General features: G+C 34.9%; 2 protein-coding genes across 3 annotated transcripts in view; both read left to right on the top strand.

Moving 5' to 3' along the window:
- Window positions 1-18,210, top strand: part of LOC127834288 (uncharacterized) — a 184,311-nt gene that overhangs the window by 1,829 nt on the left and 164,272 nt on the right. Inside the window, exons 2-13 of one of the 2 annotated variants that reach the window (XM_052360025.1) lie at window positions 3,829-3,998; window positions 4,974-5,079; window positions 5,686-5,786; window positions 6,142-6,303; window positions 6,603-6,699; window positions 6,934-7,003; window positions 7,265-7,401; window positions 7,761-8,008; window positions 8,499-8,556; window positions 9,352-9,566; window positions 9,772-9,980; window positions 12,325-12,802. In XM_052360025.1, coding sequence (XP_052215985.1) covers window positions 3,829-3,998; window positions 4,974-5,079; window positions 5,686-5,786; window positions 6,142-6,303; window positions 6,603-6,699; window positions 6,934-7,003; window positions 7,265-7,401; window positions 7,761-8,008; window positions 8,499-8,556; window positions 9,352-9,566; window positions 9,772-9,980; window positions 12,325-12,511 — 1,760 coding nt within the window. In that variant the 3' untranslated portion in view covers window positions 12,512-12,802. Of the gene's footprint in view, window positions 1-3,828; window positions 3,999-4,973; window positions 5,080-5,685; window positions 5,787-6,141; window positions 6,304-6,602; window positions 6,700-6,933; window positions 7,004-7,264; window positions 7,402-7,760; window positions 8,009-8,498; window positions 8,557-9,351; window positions 9,567-9,771; window positions 9,981-12,324; window positions 12,803-18,210 lie in introns of those variants that run through there. The other variant, XM_052360018.1, reaches the window with a different exon arrangement.
- LOC127834310 (ATP-dependent RNA helicase DDX55-like) overlaps window positions 1-18,210 on the top strand; it is a 174,128-nt gene that overhangs the window by 93,921 nt on the left and 61,997 nt on the right. The window lies entirely within an intron of this gene.

The raw sequence follows: 18,210 nt of genomic DNA, 5'->3' as shown, positions 1-18,210 counted from the left end.
ACTTTAATCTAAACTGCAATCAACCCTCACAAGCCCGAAAACTTTATTCTCGGTGTACTGAATAAGTTCTTGCTCAAGTTATTGACGAACCTACGCACTTTACTGAAGGGTCGTCATCTATTATTGACCTTATTAATAAGTAATCTTGATAGCTTGGCTTTATCAGGTGTTGGTGATCCTTTTCTTGACCAACAAAACCGTTACCATTGTCCCATATATGGTCAATTTAAATATAATAAGCCAAATTCAACAGTATATGAGCGACACATATGGATATATGTAGATGGAAATTATGACCTGCTTCGCGAAAGGTTCTCTTCATTTGATTTGGATACTATTGCAAATGATGATGTTAACACTTATTGCGTTAATATCACCGATACTATTGTTTCTCATGCTAAATATTGTATTCCAAACAAGTCTATAAAAATTAAATCGCGTGACCCACCCTGGCTTAATACGCACATTTGTCGAATGATAAGAAAACGCAAACGGGCCTATCATCACGCGAAATGTAAAACCTCAAATTGTTATTGGTCTAAATTTCGTAAAATTAGAAATTAGACAATTTTATTGATAAGGCAAGCGAAAGCTCAGCATTACGAAAGTTTAAGCAATAAACTCAAACAAAACAACCATTCATCTACGGTCTGGTGGAGAATACTTAAGTCATTTAAAAATAAGCCTAGCAATAACCAAAATACAGTACTCCTAAATTCCATTGACAATACTTCCACAACCGATTGTTTTGAAAAGGCAAATATTCTTAACATTTTTTTTCAAAGTCAGTCCAAAATTTATATCGTTAACAAAGACATGCCGGAACTCACTAATTTACCGATAGCAAACTCATTGCAGTCTCTATACATTACACCTTCTGATGTTCTTAACATTTTTAAGTCACTTCCCGTGGACAAAGCATCGGGGCCAGATGAAATAAATAATCAAATTTTAAAAGAATGCCAAAATCAACTGTCCACTCCTCTTTGTCAGTTCGTTAACGCTTCACTTAAGAAATGTTTCATGCCGAGTTGTCGGAAAGTAGCTAACGTCAGTGCAGTTTTTTAAAAGGCGACCCAAAAGTTGTTAGCAACTACAGACCACTTTCATTTTTAAATACAATGGAAAAGGTTTTCGAAAAAATCTTTTTCAAACACGTATATAATCACCTCATTAGTAACAAATTACTTATGCCTTTTCAGTCTGGATTTTTGTCAGGTGATTCAACTACTAACCAACTGACATATATATACGATACGTTTTGTAAAGCCCTCGACAATGGTTTAGAGATAAAAGCTGTCTTTTTTTATATCAGTAAAGCCTTTGATAAGGTCTGGTACAAAGGTCTTCTCCATAAACTAAATGCAATATGCATTCGAGGAAAGTTACTATCCTGGTTTACTAATTATCTTCATAATAGACGTCAGCGCGTAGTACTTCCAGGCGCAGTATCTACCTGGGCAACATTAGAAGCCGGTGTTCCCCAAGGTTCCATTGTTGGGTCTCTGTTATTTTTATTTTTTATAAATAATATTGTTTACGACATCAAAAGTAATACTCGCCTTTTTGCCGATGGCACTTCCCTATATATTATTATCGATGATCAAATTATCTCAAATACAATATTACAAAGTGATATCAACAAAATATCTAAATAGGCCTTAGATTGGCATGTATTATTTGGTCCCTCAAAATCTTATTAAATACGTAGCAGAACAATCATGGAATCGAATTAATATTATGCGAAAACTAAGCTTTAATCTTGATCGGAAATCTCTTAAAATAATTTACATATCGTTTATTCGACCTCTTATTGAATATTCAGATGTGATATGGGACAATTGCACCAAAGCGTAAAAAAACGAAATTGATAACATTCAAAATGAAGCAGCGCGAATCGCTTGTGGATCGTCTTAGCTAGTGCCATTAACTGACCTGCATAAGGAAATTAACTGGGAACCGCTTCAGAACCGCCGGGACAAACATAAATTAAAATTATTCTACAAAATGCAAAATTCACTTACCCCACAGTATTTGAGCGACCTTGTACCGCAACATGTTGGATCTGTTGCTTGGTATAATCTTCGCTATGCTTATGACTTACGCACTTCCGAATCTAGAACAACCCTTTACTACAATGCATTCGTACTACTCTCACTACCACCACTCACCCCTATTTTTGTGCTTCAAATTAGTTGTTGGCCAAGGATTTTATTTATCACATGCCATACCCTGTTTCTCATGTAACATTACCATTACGAATATATAGGATCTGACACGAGTTGTAATATCATACCATATTTTATTAAACAGGTTCAGGAATTTTGTTAGTAAGCGAGCCTTTTGTTAAGGTAGCGCACCTCTAATGACTTCCCGCGATCTCTTCGAAGGTTGAAGAGCCTACTATTAGGTGCCGTAGCCTAGTGGTTAAGGCGATAGACTAGAAATCTTTTGGGATATTCCCGCGCAGGTTCGAATCCTGCCGACGACGTATACTTTTTTGCGACGCGTTTTATTTATTTTCTAACGTAATTTGATTTAATATGGCATATAAGCTATATTTATTGTTAAATATGTTGCAATTTTTATGCACATTCTTCAATTATTAAAATTAAAACAACGTTATGGCAAAATTGGGTGATTTACTGTTGAAAATACGAACCATGCATGTTGCATTTTTATTTTTATTTCAAAAAGTAAACGGTAAATCTGTCTAGTTCTTGGTATTTTTGCTGTATATAGTGTTTCTATAAAAACTAAGTTTAAAATATGACTTAAATGATACTATTTTGAATTTAATGACACTTTGTTTTTAACCGACCCAATTTTTACTTGGCTGAAATCACTTACATTTCATGGCGCTCTTCCATAGATAAAAATTTGTAAAAAATAAATGTCTGTAAAAGAATACTTATTTAATCTTGTTTAAACTTTAAACACCTTTACAGCATCTGTACACACCAACTGCATGCCCATATTTGGAAATTTGAATGAATTATGGAACTTTTATATACCCCAGGGGTTAAAATAAACTGGACAAAAGCCGAGCGTGGGGGTGGTTTTGAAAAAATCGGTATATTTTTTTAAAAAGCATGGAAAGCCTACCTACAAATTTGCATGTAGTTCAGTGAAATGATGCTGATTAAGAAAATAATTTATTAGATTATATTTGGATATGTGCCCATTAGAGGTGCGCTACCTTAAATGTTGTTTACATTTTGTGACGTCATTTGACGTTGCAACGTCACTTCAGCAAAATAACAAAATGCGATTGGTCAATCGAACGAAAACTAAGCCAATGAAAACGCTTAAAAAGTATATTACACATGTGTAAGATAAAAAATATTCGTAATGGTTATATTACATGGTAAACAGGGTATGGCATGTGATAACAATTTTATCTTCGATTCCTGAACTCGGTTAATAAGATATGGTATGATATGACAACTCGTGCAAGTTCCAACATGTATATTAGATATGTTTTCTGGTATTGTAGAGCATTGCGGTGGACTAGGTTATAAATCTCTTGTAGGCATATAACTGGGACGCTTAGTAAGCATTTCATGAGTCCCTGAATTAGTATATAATACACGTTATTGTCATTTTCGCCAAATCAACACTTAAGTCTGAAATCACTGTTGATACAGTCAACCATTTTCGCAATATAAGTTTGAAATTAAATAAAACTATGTCAAGAATGTTAATTTATATTTTAATTATTTATTCATGCCATTTCATTCCTACCTTCCCTATTATTTAAGTGATAATAGTGGGAGAAGGTGATTTTTTTACCAAATGAATGGTAACTTCGTATTACTAACTACGTAGGTTCCGGAAAGACGACGCTTATGAACGTAATCGCCGGACGTCAAGCGTTTACGTCAGGAAAGATAACGTTGAACGGGGCGCCGTTTGGAAAGCAGCTGAGACGTCGTCTTGGATTTGTTCTGCAGAATGACGTCTTCTTCTCCAATCTAACGCTGTGGGAAACACTATACGTAGGTTTCATATCGCTACAAAACGATGTTGATTTAATACTGCAAACTATTTTGTTTAACATTATGTCTTGAACGTTTCCTCAATCTTTGTATCGTCGCAAACTAAAGTAATGTTATGTTCGACAAAAAGATTATGTATCAAAGAGGTGTATGTTAAAGTTCGTTACAGTAATTCTTTTGATATGAGTCGCGTTCTGAGAAAACTGGACATAATGCTTGTGCGTTTAGTGTCTTCCCAGATATGCCTGTGCAGTCCGCACAGGCTAATCAGGAACGACACTTTACGCTGTTATGACATTTTTCGTGTAAATGAAGTCTCTTGTTAGCAAAAATCAATTTTCGACGGAAAGTGTCGTCCCTGATTAGCCTGTGCGGACTGCACATGCCTATCTGGGACGACACTTTACGCACATGCATTATGCCCAGTTTTCTCAGAACACGACTCATATAATTCTAATCGTTTTAAAAGGCTGCGCTTGAGGAAGGATGACATGTGAATCCATTGAACTCAATGTAAAAATAAAATTTACCTACCGAAATCTGTAAGCTTTGTAACGAGCTAGCATTTGACGAGCAAGGAAATTCTGATATAGTCTTTAAATAGTATTCCATATCAGAAACAAAATAGTATGATGCTAAATTCTAAATGCTAGACCAAAACGCGTAATAGGTTTTGAGTTATTGAATGTCTGCTAAACCATTGGGTTCCGCATTTAAAAACAATAAATATGAAATGTTTTGCTCGTGTACAGTTTTGAAAAAATAAAAATAAAAGAAAGATAATCGATAACTTAGTTAGTATCATTAAGCACCCGGTATATTTGGACCTCACGAGGCACCGACACACCGGTTAACCGCTGAAGCAAAATGCATAGAAAAAAGTTCTGGGTAGGTCAACCGATCGACGTGATATCACTTAAACAATGTAGAATCGTCGACAAGCACCAATATAGACATACACGCACCCTGTTCCAGTTCACCGCCATGATTCGGCTCCCGGAGCGGCTCAGTCGAGAGGAGAAGCTAAGACGTCTCAACGAGATTGTCGACATTCTGGACATCCGGAAGTGCCTGCATACAGGTTTTCGTTTCCTTATCGTAGTCTCCCTTGATTGTCAGAATGTCATATCTCCCCCGCTTACGTTAATTACTCGATAATTTTAGGGGTATTTATGCAATAAGGATATTTAAATGTACGAATTGGTATTATCGTATTGTACTTACTTGAATGGAAACAAAATGCACGCATTATTCTCTTAATGATAGAATTAGTTGTTACAATAAAAAAGATACATGTTTAATACTTGACCCGTCTTCGCACATGACAGAGTCAATGCTTAGAATATCGATTTATGGGATTATAAACTGACAATAAATAAAAATAACTTGTATTATTGTATGCAGTATTACATGAAATGTCGCGAGAAACTGGACTATTAAAGTAAATTCTTACAATGCTCCCTCGTATCAGACTTTGAAGTCCGAACAAATACATGTATATCCAGTTCAGCATTTTCTTCCCACTGTTGATTAACGATAAGGGTCATTTGTAATGTGAGATGGCATATATGAGGGTACGGTTGACCCGATCAACATGTGCTGGTTCCAGAAGACACCCATTCATGACGCCATGTTTTCGTAATGTTTGTTTCGTATGTTATGTTTAAGCTTTTGTGTCCGTTTCAAGTGATGGGTGACATGTTCACAAGGGGTCTATCCGGGGGAGAGAAGAAGCGCGCCAGTGTAGCCTGCGAGCTTCTCACCGATCCCGACATCCTTCTGCTCGATGTAAGCGCTTATAAAGTGAAATTTAATCTGTGTTGTTCTCCTTCTGTCGGCTGATTTCCTACGTTTAAAATGATAAGATTGTATTGTTTTTAAATTTTTTGAATACTTCTTTACTTTGCTTCTTTGAATGTCAGTGTGTCTTTCTGTCCGTTAATGTTTGTTAAAGCACAGCCTCCTGAATTCGTAGAATGCCCCTTGAACCTTCGGACACCTTCCCTTTCCATTGTTTGCAACAGTTGAATCTCACAAAACAGTACTAATAAAACATCTGCTTATTGCTAACAATGCTTTTGCATTCACAATGTTTAATTCTAGTACAATTTTGAGACAAAGCATCCTCCTTTGTGTGATACAGGAGCCCACATCCGGTCTCGACTCCAGCACATCCCTTAAGCTGGTGAGGCAACTGAAGGACTTTGCCGTGACGTTCAACAAGACCATCCTGGTTACCATTCACCAGCCGTCCAGTCAGACATATCACCTGTTTGACACATTGCTGCTACTCACACGCGGAGAGGTCAGTATATTTGAATAATGCGTATGCTAGATCTTCTTAGAACGTGAACAGTGGAATCATTGAAAATCAAGTACCGTTTTAAAAGCCACTGCCATAGAAGTTACGGCAATGAATGACATTATACATTTCTTTACCCGTACTGACATAAAGATGTTTCATTGACCGAAATCATTCCTGACTAACAAACAAGAACACAAAAATAGGAGTTACACCAGATTTAAGAAACGTTATTACAGATCATTGGTGTGTTTACAATATGTGTATACATTTATGCGATGCCCCAATCATTTTCTCTACAGGTTGCTTATTTCGGAAAAGCGCACGGATCGCCGTTAGATTTCCTCGGCAGGTTTGGCTTCAAATGTGATCCGCTCTATAACCCAGCAGATTTTCTGAGTAAGTATCGTTCAGGATGATTTTTCTTTATGATTCACGAATTCCGATATTGTGAAATTAAGATTTTTCACGTAAATAACGAAGTGTGCTTAAAAACATGACTGTTAGTTAAGCTTGCTTAAGAAAATTTAATAACATTTGAAAACTGGTTCAAAACACCAATAATTTGCCTTTTACGTTCATGGCGGTGATCCCGGCTTTACAATTTTCAAAAGTTATCGTCATGTGTTTCAGTTGAAGTGATGAAGGAATCGACAGAAAAGCTTGAAGAAGTGATTAAAGCGAATGCAGAGTCCTATCAAACGTGAGTTATCAAACTTGTTCACGGCATGATGGCGTCAGTGTGTTCATTTCTGACCGTACCACAATGTTGTTCATTTTTCTTCAACAAGCAGTTGTTGACTCGCAGGTTCTTCAGCATTACTTTTTTTGTATGTACACAAACTCGACTCAATTGCTTTCTCGTATATAAGCTTATTGATGATGATTTCTAAACAGGCACTCTGGAAAGAAGATAGACACTAGTGTATTTGTTGGTTCAATTCAGTTTGTGTTTATCTTTCAGGTTTAACGCACCACTTAAGAAACTGGAAATTACTGAAGGCCTTACTAACAAAGCGTTTGTTCCCGACTTATCAGCTATCGAAAAAGCAGATCCCGAAGCGATGCATGGGAGCCAGGTTCCTCTTCAATCAAAACGATGTAATACAAAAGATCCGCGCTCTGAAAAAAACGTATTTAATACCTTTTGGTAAAGTATTGCCACAGATTACTTTAGATCTTGGACTATGCTTTACACTCATGCAGTAACGCCGGTTTTCCGAGGGACCGGGGCAAATTTTTTTTATGTTATGAGTAAGCTGTTCATATTTTACTAATTAATTTGTTATACTGTTCATGACAAACAGTGTGTTTTGTACAGAGGTCGCATTAAAAAATACGGTGTTGCATTGTGTGTGTCTATTTGGACATTTATATTTGGGGAACTATTGAAGTAATATAAAGATATTTTTCGACAAACAAAACCTTTTGGATTAAATTAAGCTTTGTTTCTCCAACAGTTTCTAGAGATTGCGCCGTCGATCTAGATGATCTCGGGTTAGATATTCAAGAGTCACGTGATCAAAGATGGCCGACAGGGTTTGCTACGCAGTTTCGAATGTTAACATGGCGGAACTATAAGCAGTCAAAGAGCCGGATATTCGAATTTCACGACATGGTGCATTTCGCAATCTTGGCCGCAATAGCTGGAGTTCTCTTTTTCCAGATTTCTAAGACTGCGGAAGTATTGAGAGATCGGATGGGACTGGTACGTAAACTTTTACCATTCGTATTAGAATATTGCAAACTTGCCTAGTTTGGTAAATAATCTTCTCAACCTAATCAAAGAAACCAGTAATCGTTATAAAATACATGATCGAGCTTAAAAAAATCTCGATATCTTTGATATTTATAACTCAAATGAATGCGGGTAGCGATTACGTATAATGTTACATAAAGTGTGACTGTGGTCTGTATCCCACGCTTGCTCCATCACCAGGGAGTATAAATGTGTACCCGTGAGTGAAATATGCCAATGTGCCTTGGCTGCATACTGCGCCGAATGTTACCGGAGGCATTATATCCCAGTAATCGGGGGTAAATGTGAAAGTCGGTTGAAGATAATTATCATCCTATAGACCCATGCTTTGACCTTTATGTTTTATGCATTAAAAATAAAGATTGTATCGTTGTTAGCATTTTATGTTATATAATCATTAACATCTGTATGATACATTATTCTTTCTTTTCAAACGTAGATATTTTTCTGCATTACTTTCTGGACATTTGAACCAGCAATACAGGCGGTCCTTACATGTAAGTAGAGAGTTTTAAATGCATTATTTTATTTTACTTTCAAAATGTAAACCCTGTTCTGAAAGCCATCTCGGCTATATGTATAAGATAAATGTTTTATTGAAATGAAAACAAAACGAGATATTAATGTTTAAATTAAAACTGTATGTTATGTTGATAATGCTGATATATATATATCGCGTGAATAGTTATATTTATTTATTTATATTTATATTTTTATATTGTATTATGCTTAAATATCAAAAGAACATTAAGTAAATTAAGCCTTATAAAATAAATTGCTCAAATTGGGTGAATGCACACATTTTAATTATCTATGTACGTGTTTCATCATACCTATTCGCCGTGCTTGGAGATTTTAATCAGACGCTTTGATCAGTTTATACTTATACATTTTTAGTTTAGTATGCTGTCCATTCACCGAACAATTGGACTAGTCGATGGAAAGCGTTTGGGATTTTTAAAAGAAATATAGGAACAATTATATCCCAGAGACAGCATTCATATAAACAAATGCTTTTAGCGTCGTGTCGTATTTTTTCGCTGACCGATTGACAATACAATATAAATATCAAGGCCTTGGAGCGGTCACTGTAAAACAGTGGGATGTAAACCGAATAAAAATCTATCGAAACCTTATACTTCGCCCAGCAATAATTGCATAAAAAGGGAACGTACACACGTGACAATGTTAACATTATAATACATATGCACATTCAACAAAAACTATTATAATGTATGTTCACCGTCTTGGAACAGAAAGCTAAATAAGCCTGCTTACCTTATAAACACCAGTTCCAAGCGAGCGAGGGTTGATAACCAAAGAGCGTTCAGCGGGTGCTTACCGCCTCTCTGCCTACTACCTTGCCAGGACCGTTAGCGAGCTGCCTCTTCAGATCGTGGTGCCAACACTTTTCTACACGTTCGTCTACTGGATGGCTGGCCTGAATGACGTCACTGTGTTCTTCATGACCTTGCCAATTCTTCTGCTTAGTGTCATCAGCGCTCAGGTAACAGTTACAATTATTTAATATACCTTAATATACACTTATAAAAATTCTTTTACAACTATATCAATTGAGTCAATACCTTCTTGAAGATAACATATCCGCTGCTTTAAGCCTTGCAAATTTAAAGTTCTCTTAAGAGTGCGCACTGTGACTTTATTTAAGAGAAGCAATTTTACAAATGAAATGTGTAAAGATCTTATTTCAGGGGTTTGGCCTTCTTATCGGCGCGCTGAATTCCAACATGAAAGTCGCTTTGCTTGCTGGTAATACCTGCATCTTGACCTGGTTGCTGTTTAGCGGTTTCATCACACAGACCATCCCATGGTGGCTTCGGTGGGCCCGCTACGTATCCCACATCCAGTACCCGCTCTCGGCTATCACAATCATCACCTTCCGCGGACTGGAGCCCGTTTCGTAAGTTGCGTCAGTTATCGCTATTTACATGCTGCATGTGCGTTTTATACTTGACTCGTATGTTGGGTGAGTTTGACATTTTTAATGGGAACACTTTATAGCGATCCCGATTCGAATACATTTTGATCAGCATAAGTTTGAGAATACATTAGGATGTGCGATATGCGTATTCACTCATTCCCCTATGTAATTGTGCAATATGAAATTATATGAGTCGCGTTCAGAGAAAACTGGGAATAATGCATGTGCATAGAGTGTCGTCCCAGATTACTTTCCGCTGTAAGACATTTTTCGTTTAAATGAAGTCTCTTCTTAGCAAAAATCCAATTTCGGCGGAAAGTGTCGTCCCTGATTAGCCTGTGCGGACTTCACAGGCTAATCTGGGACGACACTTTACGCACATGCATTAAGCCCAGTTTTCTCAGAACAATGCTCATATGTTTAATGTTAATGTCACATGCATACTGTTTTGAGTTTGTTTTTGTTTTCTGTTTCGTTGACCTCTTGGAGATTTATTTTTCTAAATTTGTTTTAATAACATGCCTTTATTTTATTCTTTCCGGTGGTTTATAGAGAAATATCAGTGAATTAAAACTGATAATTTCACTGTTTCAAACGATGAAAATTATCAGTGAAAATTATCGATAATTTTTCACTGTTTATGTTAAATGACCGTAATTTTTTGACGAAATGACGTCATTTTCCCAGCGAAATTCTTGAGTTAAACTCTTAAACAATGTCTATGAACTGTGAAAAAAAAACATAAAATAAAAAGAAAATTTGTTAGTTTCGGTGGAATGTCGATTTTAATTCACTCGTGATCATATAAAATATATATTTTCTATGATCACTCGTGAATTAAAAGCGATAATCCACCGAATCCAACAAATATCCTCTATTTATTTTATGCTTTCCGGTGGTTTATAGAAAAATATCAGTGAATTAAAACTAATAATTTCACTGTTTCAAACAATGAAAATTATCAGTGCAAATTATCGATAATTTTCACTGTTAACTGTGAAATGACGTCATTTTTTGATGAAATGACGTCATTATCATAGCGAAATTATTTAGTTAAACGCTTAAACATTGTATATAAGGGTGACAAAAAGCATAAAATAAAAAGAAAATTTGTTGGTTTCGGTGGAATATCGATTTTAAAGGGGCCTTTTCACAGATTTTGGCATATTTTAAAGTTTGTCATGAAATGCTCTATATTGATAAATGTAAACATTCGATCTTAAAAGCTCAAGTAAAAAAAATCAAGAATAAAATTAAAAAAAGGAAAAAAAGTAGCCGGTACCAGGGCTGGAACCAGTGACTCCCAGAGTCCTGGAGTTAGTCTGAAGTAAAAACGCATTAGCCCTCTCGGCTATTCCGCCGGGTTTACAAAATTTAATTATTTTATACCTTATATTATCAATCTTTTTGTTTCGTAAATTTAAACGACAACAACAGAACTCTCCAAATTATTAAATCGTTTCGCGTTGCAACGCTTTATAATTTTTAGGTTTTCAAATCGTCAAAAGATACATATAATGGCTATATTGGACTATGATAAATGTTCAGTAATACTGTTTCCTCACAAATATCATAACTAAAACGAAAATTTGCGAATCTGAAACAACTTTTTTCAATTTTGTCAATTTACCAAACCGTGAAAAGATCCCTTTAATTCACTCATGATCATAAAAAAATATATAATTTTCTATGATCATTCGTGAATTAAAATCGATAATCCACCGAATCCAACAAATATCCTCTATATAGATGATAGTTCAAATGTGTATATACGTTTTCCTTGTTTATAACGTCAATGTTAACTGTTTGCTCACGAAATGTAAGTTATTGTACCATGTATACATATAATGCCTATGCTTTTTGTTAAATATTTTATACATTTACTTTATTATTTGTTCAGCCCTTGGTGTATTTGGAGGAAATACAGTTGTATACATATTTAAGATAGAGTTTTTTCTATGAGCTAACGGACAGTAAAATATGTTTTGGCACCAGTATTTCAGGTATATTTAACTCAGAAATATGTGTTTCACGTAAAAAAAAGGGCAGATGCGGTTCTAGTGCATGCAGTTAACGACCAACATAAGCGTCAGATCTCTTAATGAATTGTCAACATTTATGTTTCTCCGTTCAATAATGTTGTAAAGCGGCTGTTTACACAAATAACATAACAATATATATATTGAAAATAGTTAAAAAGAAAAAGCACTGATATTTCAGAATCATTACAATGTTCTATCGATCGATCTTCATTGTCGGCTTTCTTGCTTGGGGTTTTCGGCCTTTTTTATTACAATTAGTAAAACGTACATAATTTTTATAGATGCAACAACACCGCAGTTTCATCGATGTCGAAATGCTCAGATGATGTCAACGCCTTCATCACAGCAGACGACATTCTTCATCATGCTGGGATTGCACTACCGCTCCATTGTTATATCTCGACACTGGCTATCGTTTGTATTGTTGTGAGAATTGCGGTATATATTAGTCTCCGTGTAAGGCGGTGATAACGGAGAACACACACAGTAATTGTGCTTGGGTTCCAGCTCACCCACGATGGCAGATTATAGACATTGGGAAAGCTCTAGATGTTCCTTTTACATTTGTTCAATAAAACGTTTATGTTTTCTCTTGAAATTTTTAAGCCGAGTAATTTAAATTGTCTAGGGTAAAATATTAGAAGTTCTTTGAAACATGTTTTTGAAAGTGCTATGAACCATGTTTTTGGAGAAGTTTTTTTAATGTTTTGCAGTTTGTTTATTGTAGAAAGTAATAATTGGTTTAGATTATCGCGAATATGCCATTTGAGAGAACATACCTTGCACAAAAGGAGACTTTTAGTATTTTACATTTGAGGACTGTTCATGACAGAAATGATTGCCAGTAGTTCAATCTTCAGTATTTCATTTTTTTACTCCTGACGTGTAGACCAATTGATATGTTTATGCTTACCACATAAATATAATTTATTGTGTCGTTTCATACATGTTCATTCCATTATTTGCATTAAATGTACCGTCTACGTGCCCATTGTTATTTTCATGTCGGCTCATTTGTGTTTGTGTTCAAAGAAAAACCCCACAAAGAACTAATAATAAAAGTCCAACTTTAAGGCCTAATTCAAAGTTGACATGTCGTAGTGATAAGAAAACGTTCAATCGTTTGAATAATGCATCTTCTTTAGGACTGAAGCCATGCGATGTGTTTAGCAAAGAAATTGGATGAATGGTGACGTTTAAACTAATAGTACATTGTAGATTGCAGACCATACTAGCCAACCCAAACCATTCTTAAACTCGTCCAAGATATAATAAGGATGAAATTCTGACAAAGTGTCATCAAGATCGAGTGTTATCAAGGTTTTACAAAAGCCATATATAGCCATATAATGAAAAATGCCCCGCCCCCTTCTGGCCATGTTTTTCAAGCAACCGGAACCATTTTCAAACATGTCCAAGATATCATTGGGACAAATCTTCTGATCAAGTTTCATGATGATCGGACAATAAATATAGCCTCTAGAAAGTTAACAAGGTTTTACTATAGCTATATAAGGACAAGAGTCGCTCACCTGAGCTAACAAGATATTATTGGGACAAATCTTTTGACCAAGTTTCATGAAGATTCAAATATAAATGTGACCTCTGGAGTGTTAACAAGGTTTTACTAAAGCCATATAAGGAAAAATGCCCCGCTCCCTGGCAGCCATGTTTTTCAACCAACCGGCATACTTTTTGAACTCGTCCAAGATATTATCAGGATGAATCTTCTGACCAAGTTTCATGAAGATTGGAAGACAAGAAATGTGGCCTCTAGAGTGTTAGCAAGGTTTTACTAAAGACATATATAGCCCTATAAGGAAAAATGCCCCGCCCCTGGTGCCCATGTTTTTAAAGCAACCTCAACCATTTTCGAACTCATCCAAGAAATCATTGGGACAAATCTTCTGACCAAGTTTCAGGATGATCGGAAAATAAATGTGACCTCTAGAGTGTCTAGAGAGGTTTTACTATAGCCATATAAGGAAAAATGCCCCGACCCCTGGCGGCCATGTTTTTCAACCAACCGGCATCATTTTTGAACTCATCCAAGATATTATTGGGATGAATCTTCTTACCGAGTTTCATGAAGATCGGACTATAAATGTGGCCGCTAGAGTGTTAACAAGATTTTACAATAGCCATATAAGGGAAATTGTCCCGCCCCTTGGCAGCCATACTAAAGCAATATCGCAACCTTAGAAAAAATGCCCCGCCCCCTGGTGGCCATGTTTTTAAAGCAACCGGCATCATTTTTGAACTCGTCCAATATATTATTGGGATGAATCTTCTGACCAAGTTTCATTAAGATTGGACAATAAATGTGGCTTCTAGAGTGGTAACAAGGTTTTACTATAGCCATATAAGGAAAAAATGCCCCGCCCCTTGGTAGCCATGTTTTTCAAGCAAACGTAACCATTTTCAAACTCATCCAAGATATCATTGAAACCAAACTTCTGGCCAAATTTTATAAAGATTGGACAATAAATGTGGCCTCTAGAGTGTTAACAAGGTTTAACTTTAGCCATATAAGGAAAAATGCCCCACCCCCTGGCGGCCATGTTATTCAACCAATTGGCATCATTTTCCAACTCATCCAACATATTATTGGGATAAATTTTCTTACCAAGTGTCATAAAGATTGGACAATAAATGTGGTTTCTAGAGTGTTAACAAGGTTTTACTATAGCCATATAAGGAAAAATGCCCCGCCCCTTGGCAGCCATGTTTTTCAAGCAAACGTAACCATTTTCGAACTTATCCAAGATATCATTGAGAACAATCTTCTGACCAAATTTCATGAATATAAGACAATAAATGTGGCCTCGAGAGTGTTAACAAGGCAAATGTTAACGCTGCACGACGGGCGACGCATGACGGACAAAAGGCGATCACAAAAGCTCACCATGAGCACATTGTGCTCAGGTGAGCTAAAAAGAAGAAAAAAAAGTAACCCTCAACTAAAAATGTTTGCCACACAATTCCTCATTTTTCGGGAATTTAGGTGGCCAGATGACCAATGAATCTGCTTAAACTTGATCTAAGTATTTCAAAATGACCTCAGATGATCCGGCAGCTTCCATGTTATGACTTACAACATTTCATTCATAAATGCCCTTGTCCCGACATAGCTCTTGCTCTTCAAACGGGCATCACTTGCATTACGAATCAAGTCTTGGTTAAACATGCGAACAACTGGTTGTTGTTATAATGAATGTACATCGTGGAAATTAGTTTAGCAGTTCCCAACTCAAATAGTAAGATGCTGAGCGTGTATGTCGGATGGATTGCTGAGATTGTATGTCAGGTAAAAAACTGAGCCTTTCAGCATATGGTTGACCTGACAGTGATTGATGATCGTTATGCTAACTTTAAGGACCCAATAAATAATACATTGTTTGAGAAAATTGATAAGAGACTTAACGTAAGTTATACATAACACAAACATCTATACATTAAATTATTTATTTCTATTTGACATGTAATGAATTACAAAAGCAAATGCAATTTAGAACAGAAAAATGATTGAATAATTATGGTAAAAATGATTGAATAATTATGGTAAAAATGATTGAATAATTATGGTAAAAATGATTGAATAATTATGGTAAAAATGATTGAATAATTATGGTAAAAATGGTCAAATAATGAATACTGAACAGTTTGATAAAACAACAGACATTTAAGTCAAAGCTAAAGAGAATAGAAACACATTACAAGCATAAATAATCTCAATTCAAGCATAGACAGAACATGAAACTCCAAAAAATACATTAGAATAATAACTAATAAACAATTTATGAAATCGAAATATAACAAGACTATTGCCAAGAAATATAAGTCCCCTACTGGTGAAACTCCACCATTTTCAGATTTTTTTGATTTTTTTATATATTTGTCACCATAGCAACCAGAATTCTATACGTCGGAACAAAATGCAATGACGTGCATAATGTCCATATTGCCATCTGTTCATGTTTCATGAAAAAATATGAAGAACTTTTAAAGTTATCACAGGATCCAGAAAAGTGTGACGGACTGACAGACTGACAGACAGAGCGCAAACCATAAGTCCCCTCCGGTTTCACAAGTAGGGGACAATAAAGCAATGTAAATGTGAAGTTCACATAGTAGGACACAATTTTTAAGATAACTAAGCTGTTTTTCTTTTAAAAAAAGGATGAAATTATATGCAATCTATTTGATTACTGACAAAAAATGCATGAACAGAAAGTTTTAATTCTGGTAAAATTATGTTATTGATTGATATGTTATAACCATACAATTTTTAATTATAATGTATATGCCCAACCATCTTGGTAAATTTTAAAGTAGCGTAATTTGTGTTAATAAAAGTATTAAAAGTATAAAAGAACTTTTATAAGGAATTCATTTTTAGGTAAAATAGCTTAGAATTTTCATAAACTAATAGATGGCCAAACATAAATGATGACACCACTTAATTTTTAAAATAACGATAAACTTTTTCAAGCATTGCTTAATTAAAATTTACCTGCATATTAACAGTAAGAAAGCATGAACTAAATGAGCCACATACACCGATGCCCCCAATGACACCTGCTTGGGAAAAATTAACAAACAGCCAAAACTGGTAGCACAAAAATTACTATTCTTCATGATCACCTTAAAATGAAATTATTCAGCTGAGAATTGAGAACAAAATCCACCAAGCATTTAAAGAGGAGTTTAGCGCACATTTTTGGGGGACTTTGGTGGAAAACAAAACAATTGATCATAATTCTGAAATCCTTGTTTACAATAATTAAACAGTAAGGTTGATAAACCTTGAAAGTTTTAGCGAAATTGGGCAAACAGTCAAATAGGTTTTGAGTACCCACAATTTGGGGATCATATATTCTTTAGTGGAAAAATAGACAAAGGGTCATAATTCTGCAAAAACTGGTGACATCCATTCTGACACAAATTCTGTTATATAAAAATTTACGACATTAATTTGAGAACATACGAGTGCAATCCACTAAGAATAGTCAAGTGGAATTGTAAACATAACCTTAGGGAATACATACATACACACAAAATGACAAGTGCAAGCACTCAACATCTTGGGGCATAAAAATTGCCATGCTAAAAAATGAACAATACAATATGAATTATGTTATTAAGATGTTTTTTAACTACAAGGTTTAATGATGAGTTATTATTAAATAATATAAATAAATGACTTATAATCTTTAATAATAATAAAACGCAAAAATTCAGATTTGTAGCAAGAAAAGAAACATAAAATGTACTGAGTAACAAATGAGTAAAAAGGATTATGCCATATGATGGACAAAATTTACATAAGTATATATTGCACAATACACGATTCCAAATGGATACAATTGTCCAAACTTAACAAACTGTATGTCAGTGCAAAAGGTTTATCAAGCAGGACCTTGCAGATATCAAGTCAAACAACAAAAGATAAAACACATATTACAAATAAGAGTGATTGATTTATGCTTACAATACTGAGGGCACTAATTGTATGAGTACAAGATACTTTCTTCGTGTCTTTTACATAATAAATGAGTTTGAAAGTTAAATACAATAATATATTTTTACAAATAGAAGTAAGAGATAAGTTTACCAATAATTGGGAATCAAATAAGAAACATTATGTGAAAGAAAGTTTTCTGCTAGATAGCAATAACTGAAAAGGCACAGTGATATGTAGTATGATTACATCTTTATGTATGGTATCATTCTTTACAAATTTTTCAAAATTGCTAGTTTTGTCTCATTTATATTTTCATTAAAAAAACATAATACGAACTATATAATTCAGGAATACACCGTGGGTACTAAGGTTAACAAATTAACATAATGTGCAATTAGAATGATGTACCTGTAATTTTAAATACATGTAAGTCAACTATGGTGCATGCAAAAAATAACATCAAATGCTAGAAGTTAGAAATGGATTTCAACTTTCAATAAGAGACATTTTAAGATACATTATACATGTAAAACGCCAATTCAAATGCTTTTTCGAAAAAAATCGTTTTTATAAAAGTAAGTATACCTTTACAATAAAAGGTCAAAAGGTCGATTATAACCAGTGAGCTAGTTTTTAACCACTCTGTGACAGTTACACTGGGTAACGAAAAATAAATGGAGCAAACATTCTGACCAAGTGCCAT

The sequence above is a fragment of the Dreissena polymorpha genome, chromosome 1, assembly GCF_020536995.1.
Source record: "Dreissena polymorpha isolate Duluth1 chromosome 1, UMN_Dpol_1.0, whole genome shotgun sequence".
Taxonomy (NCBI): Eukaryota; Metazoa; Mollusca; class Bivalvia; order Myida; family Dreissenidae; genus Dreissena; species Dreissena polymorpha.
The sequence above is the reverse complement of the archived record's forward strand: the minus strand, read 5'-3'. Positions and strand labels throughout refer to the sequence as shown.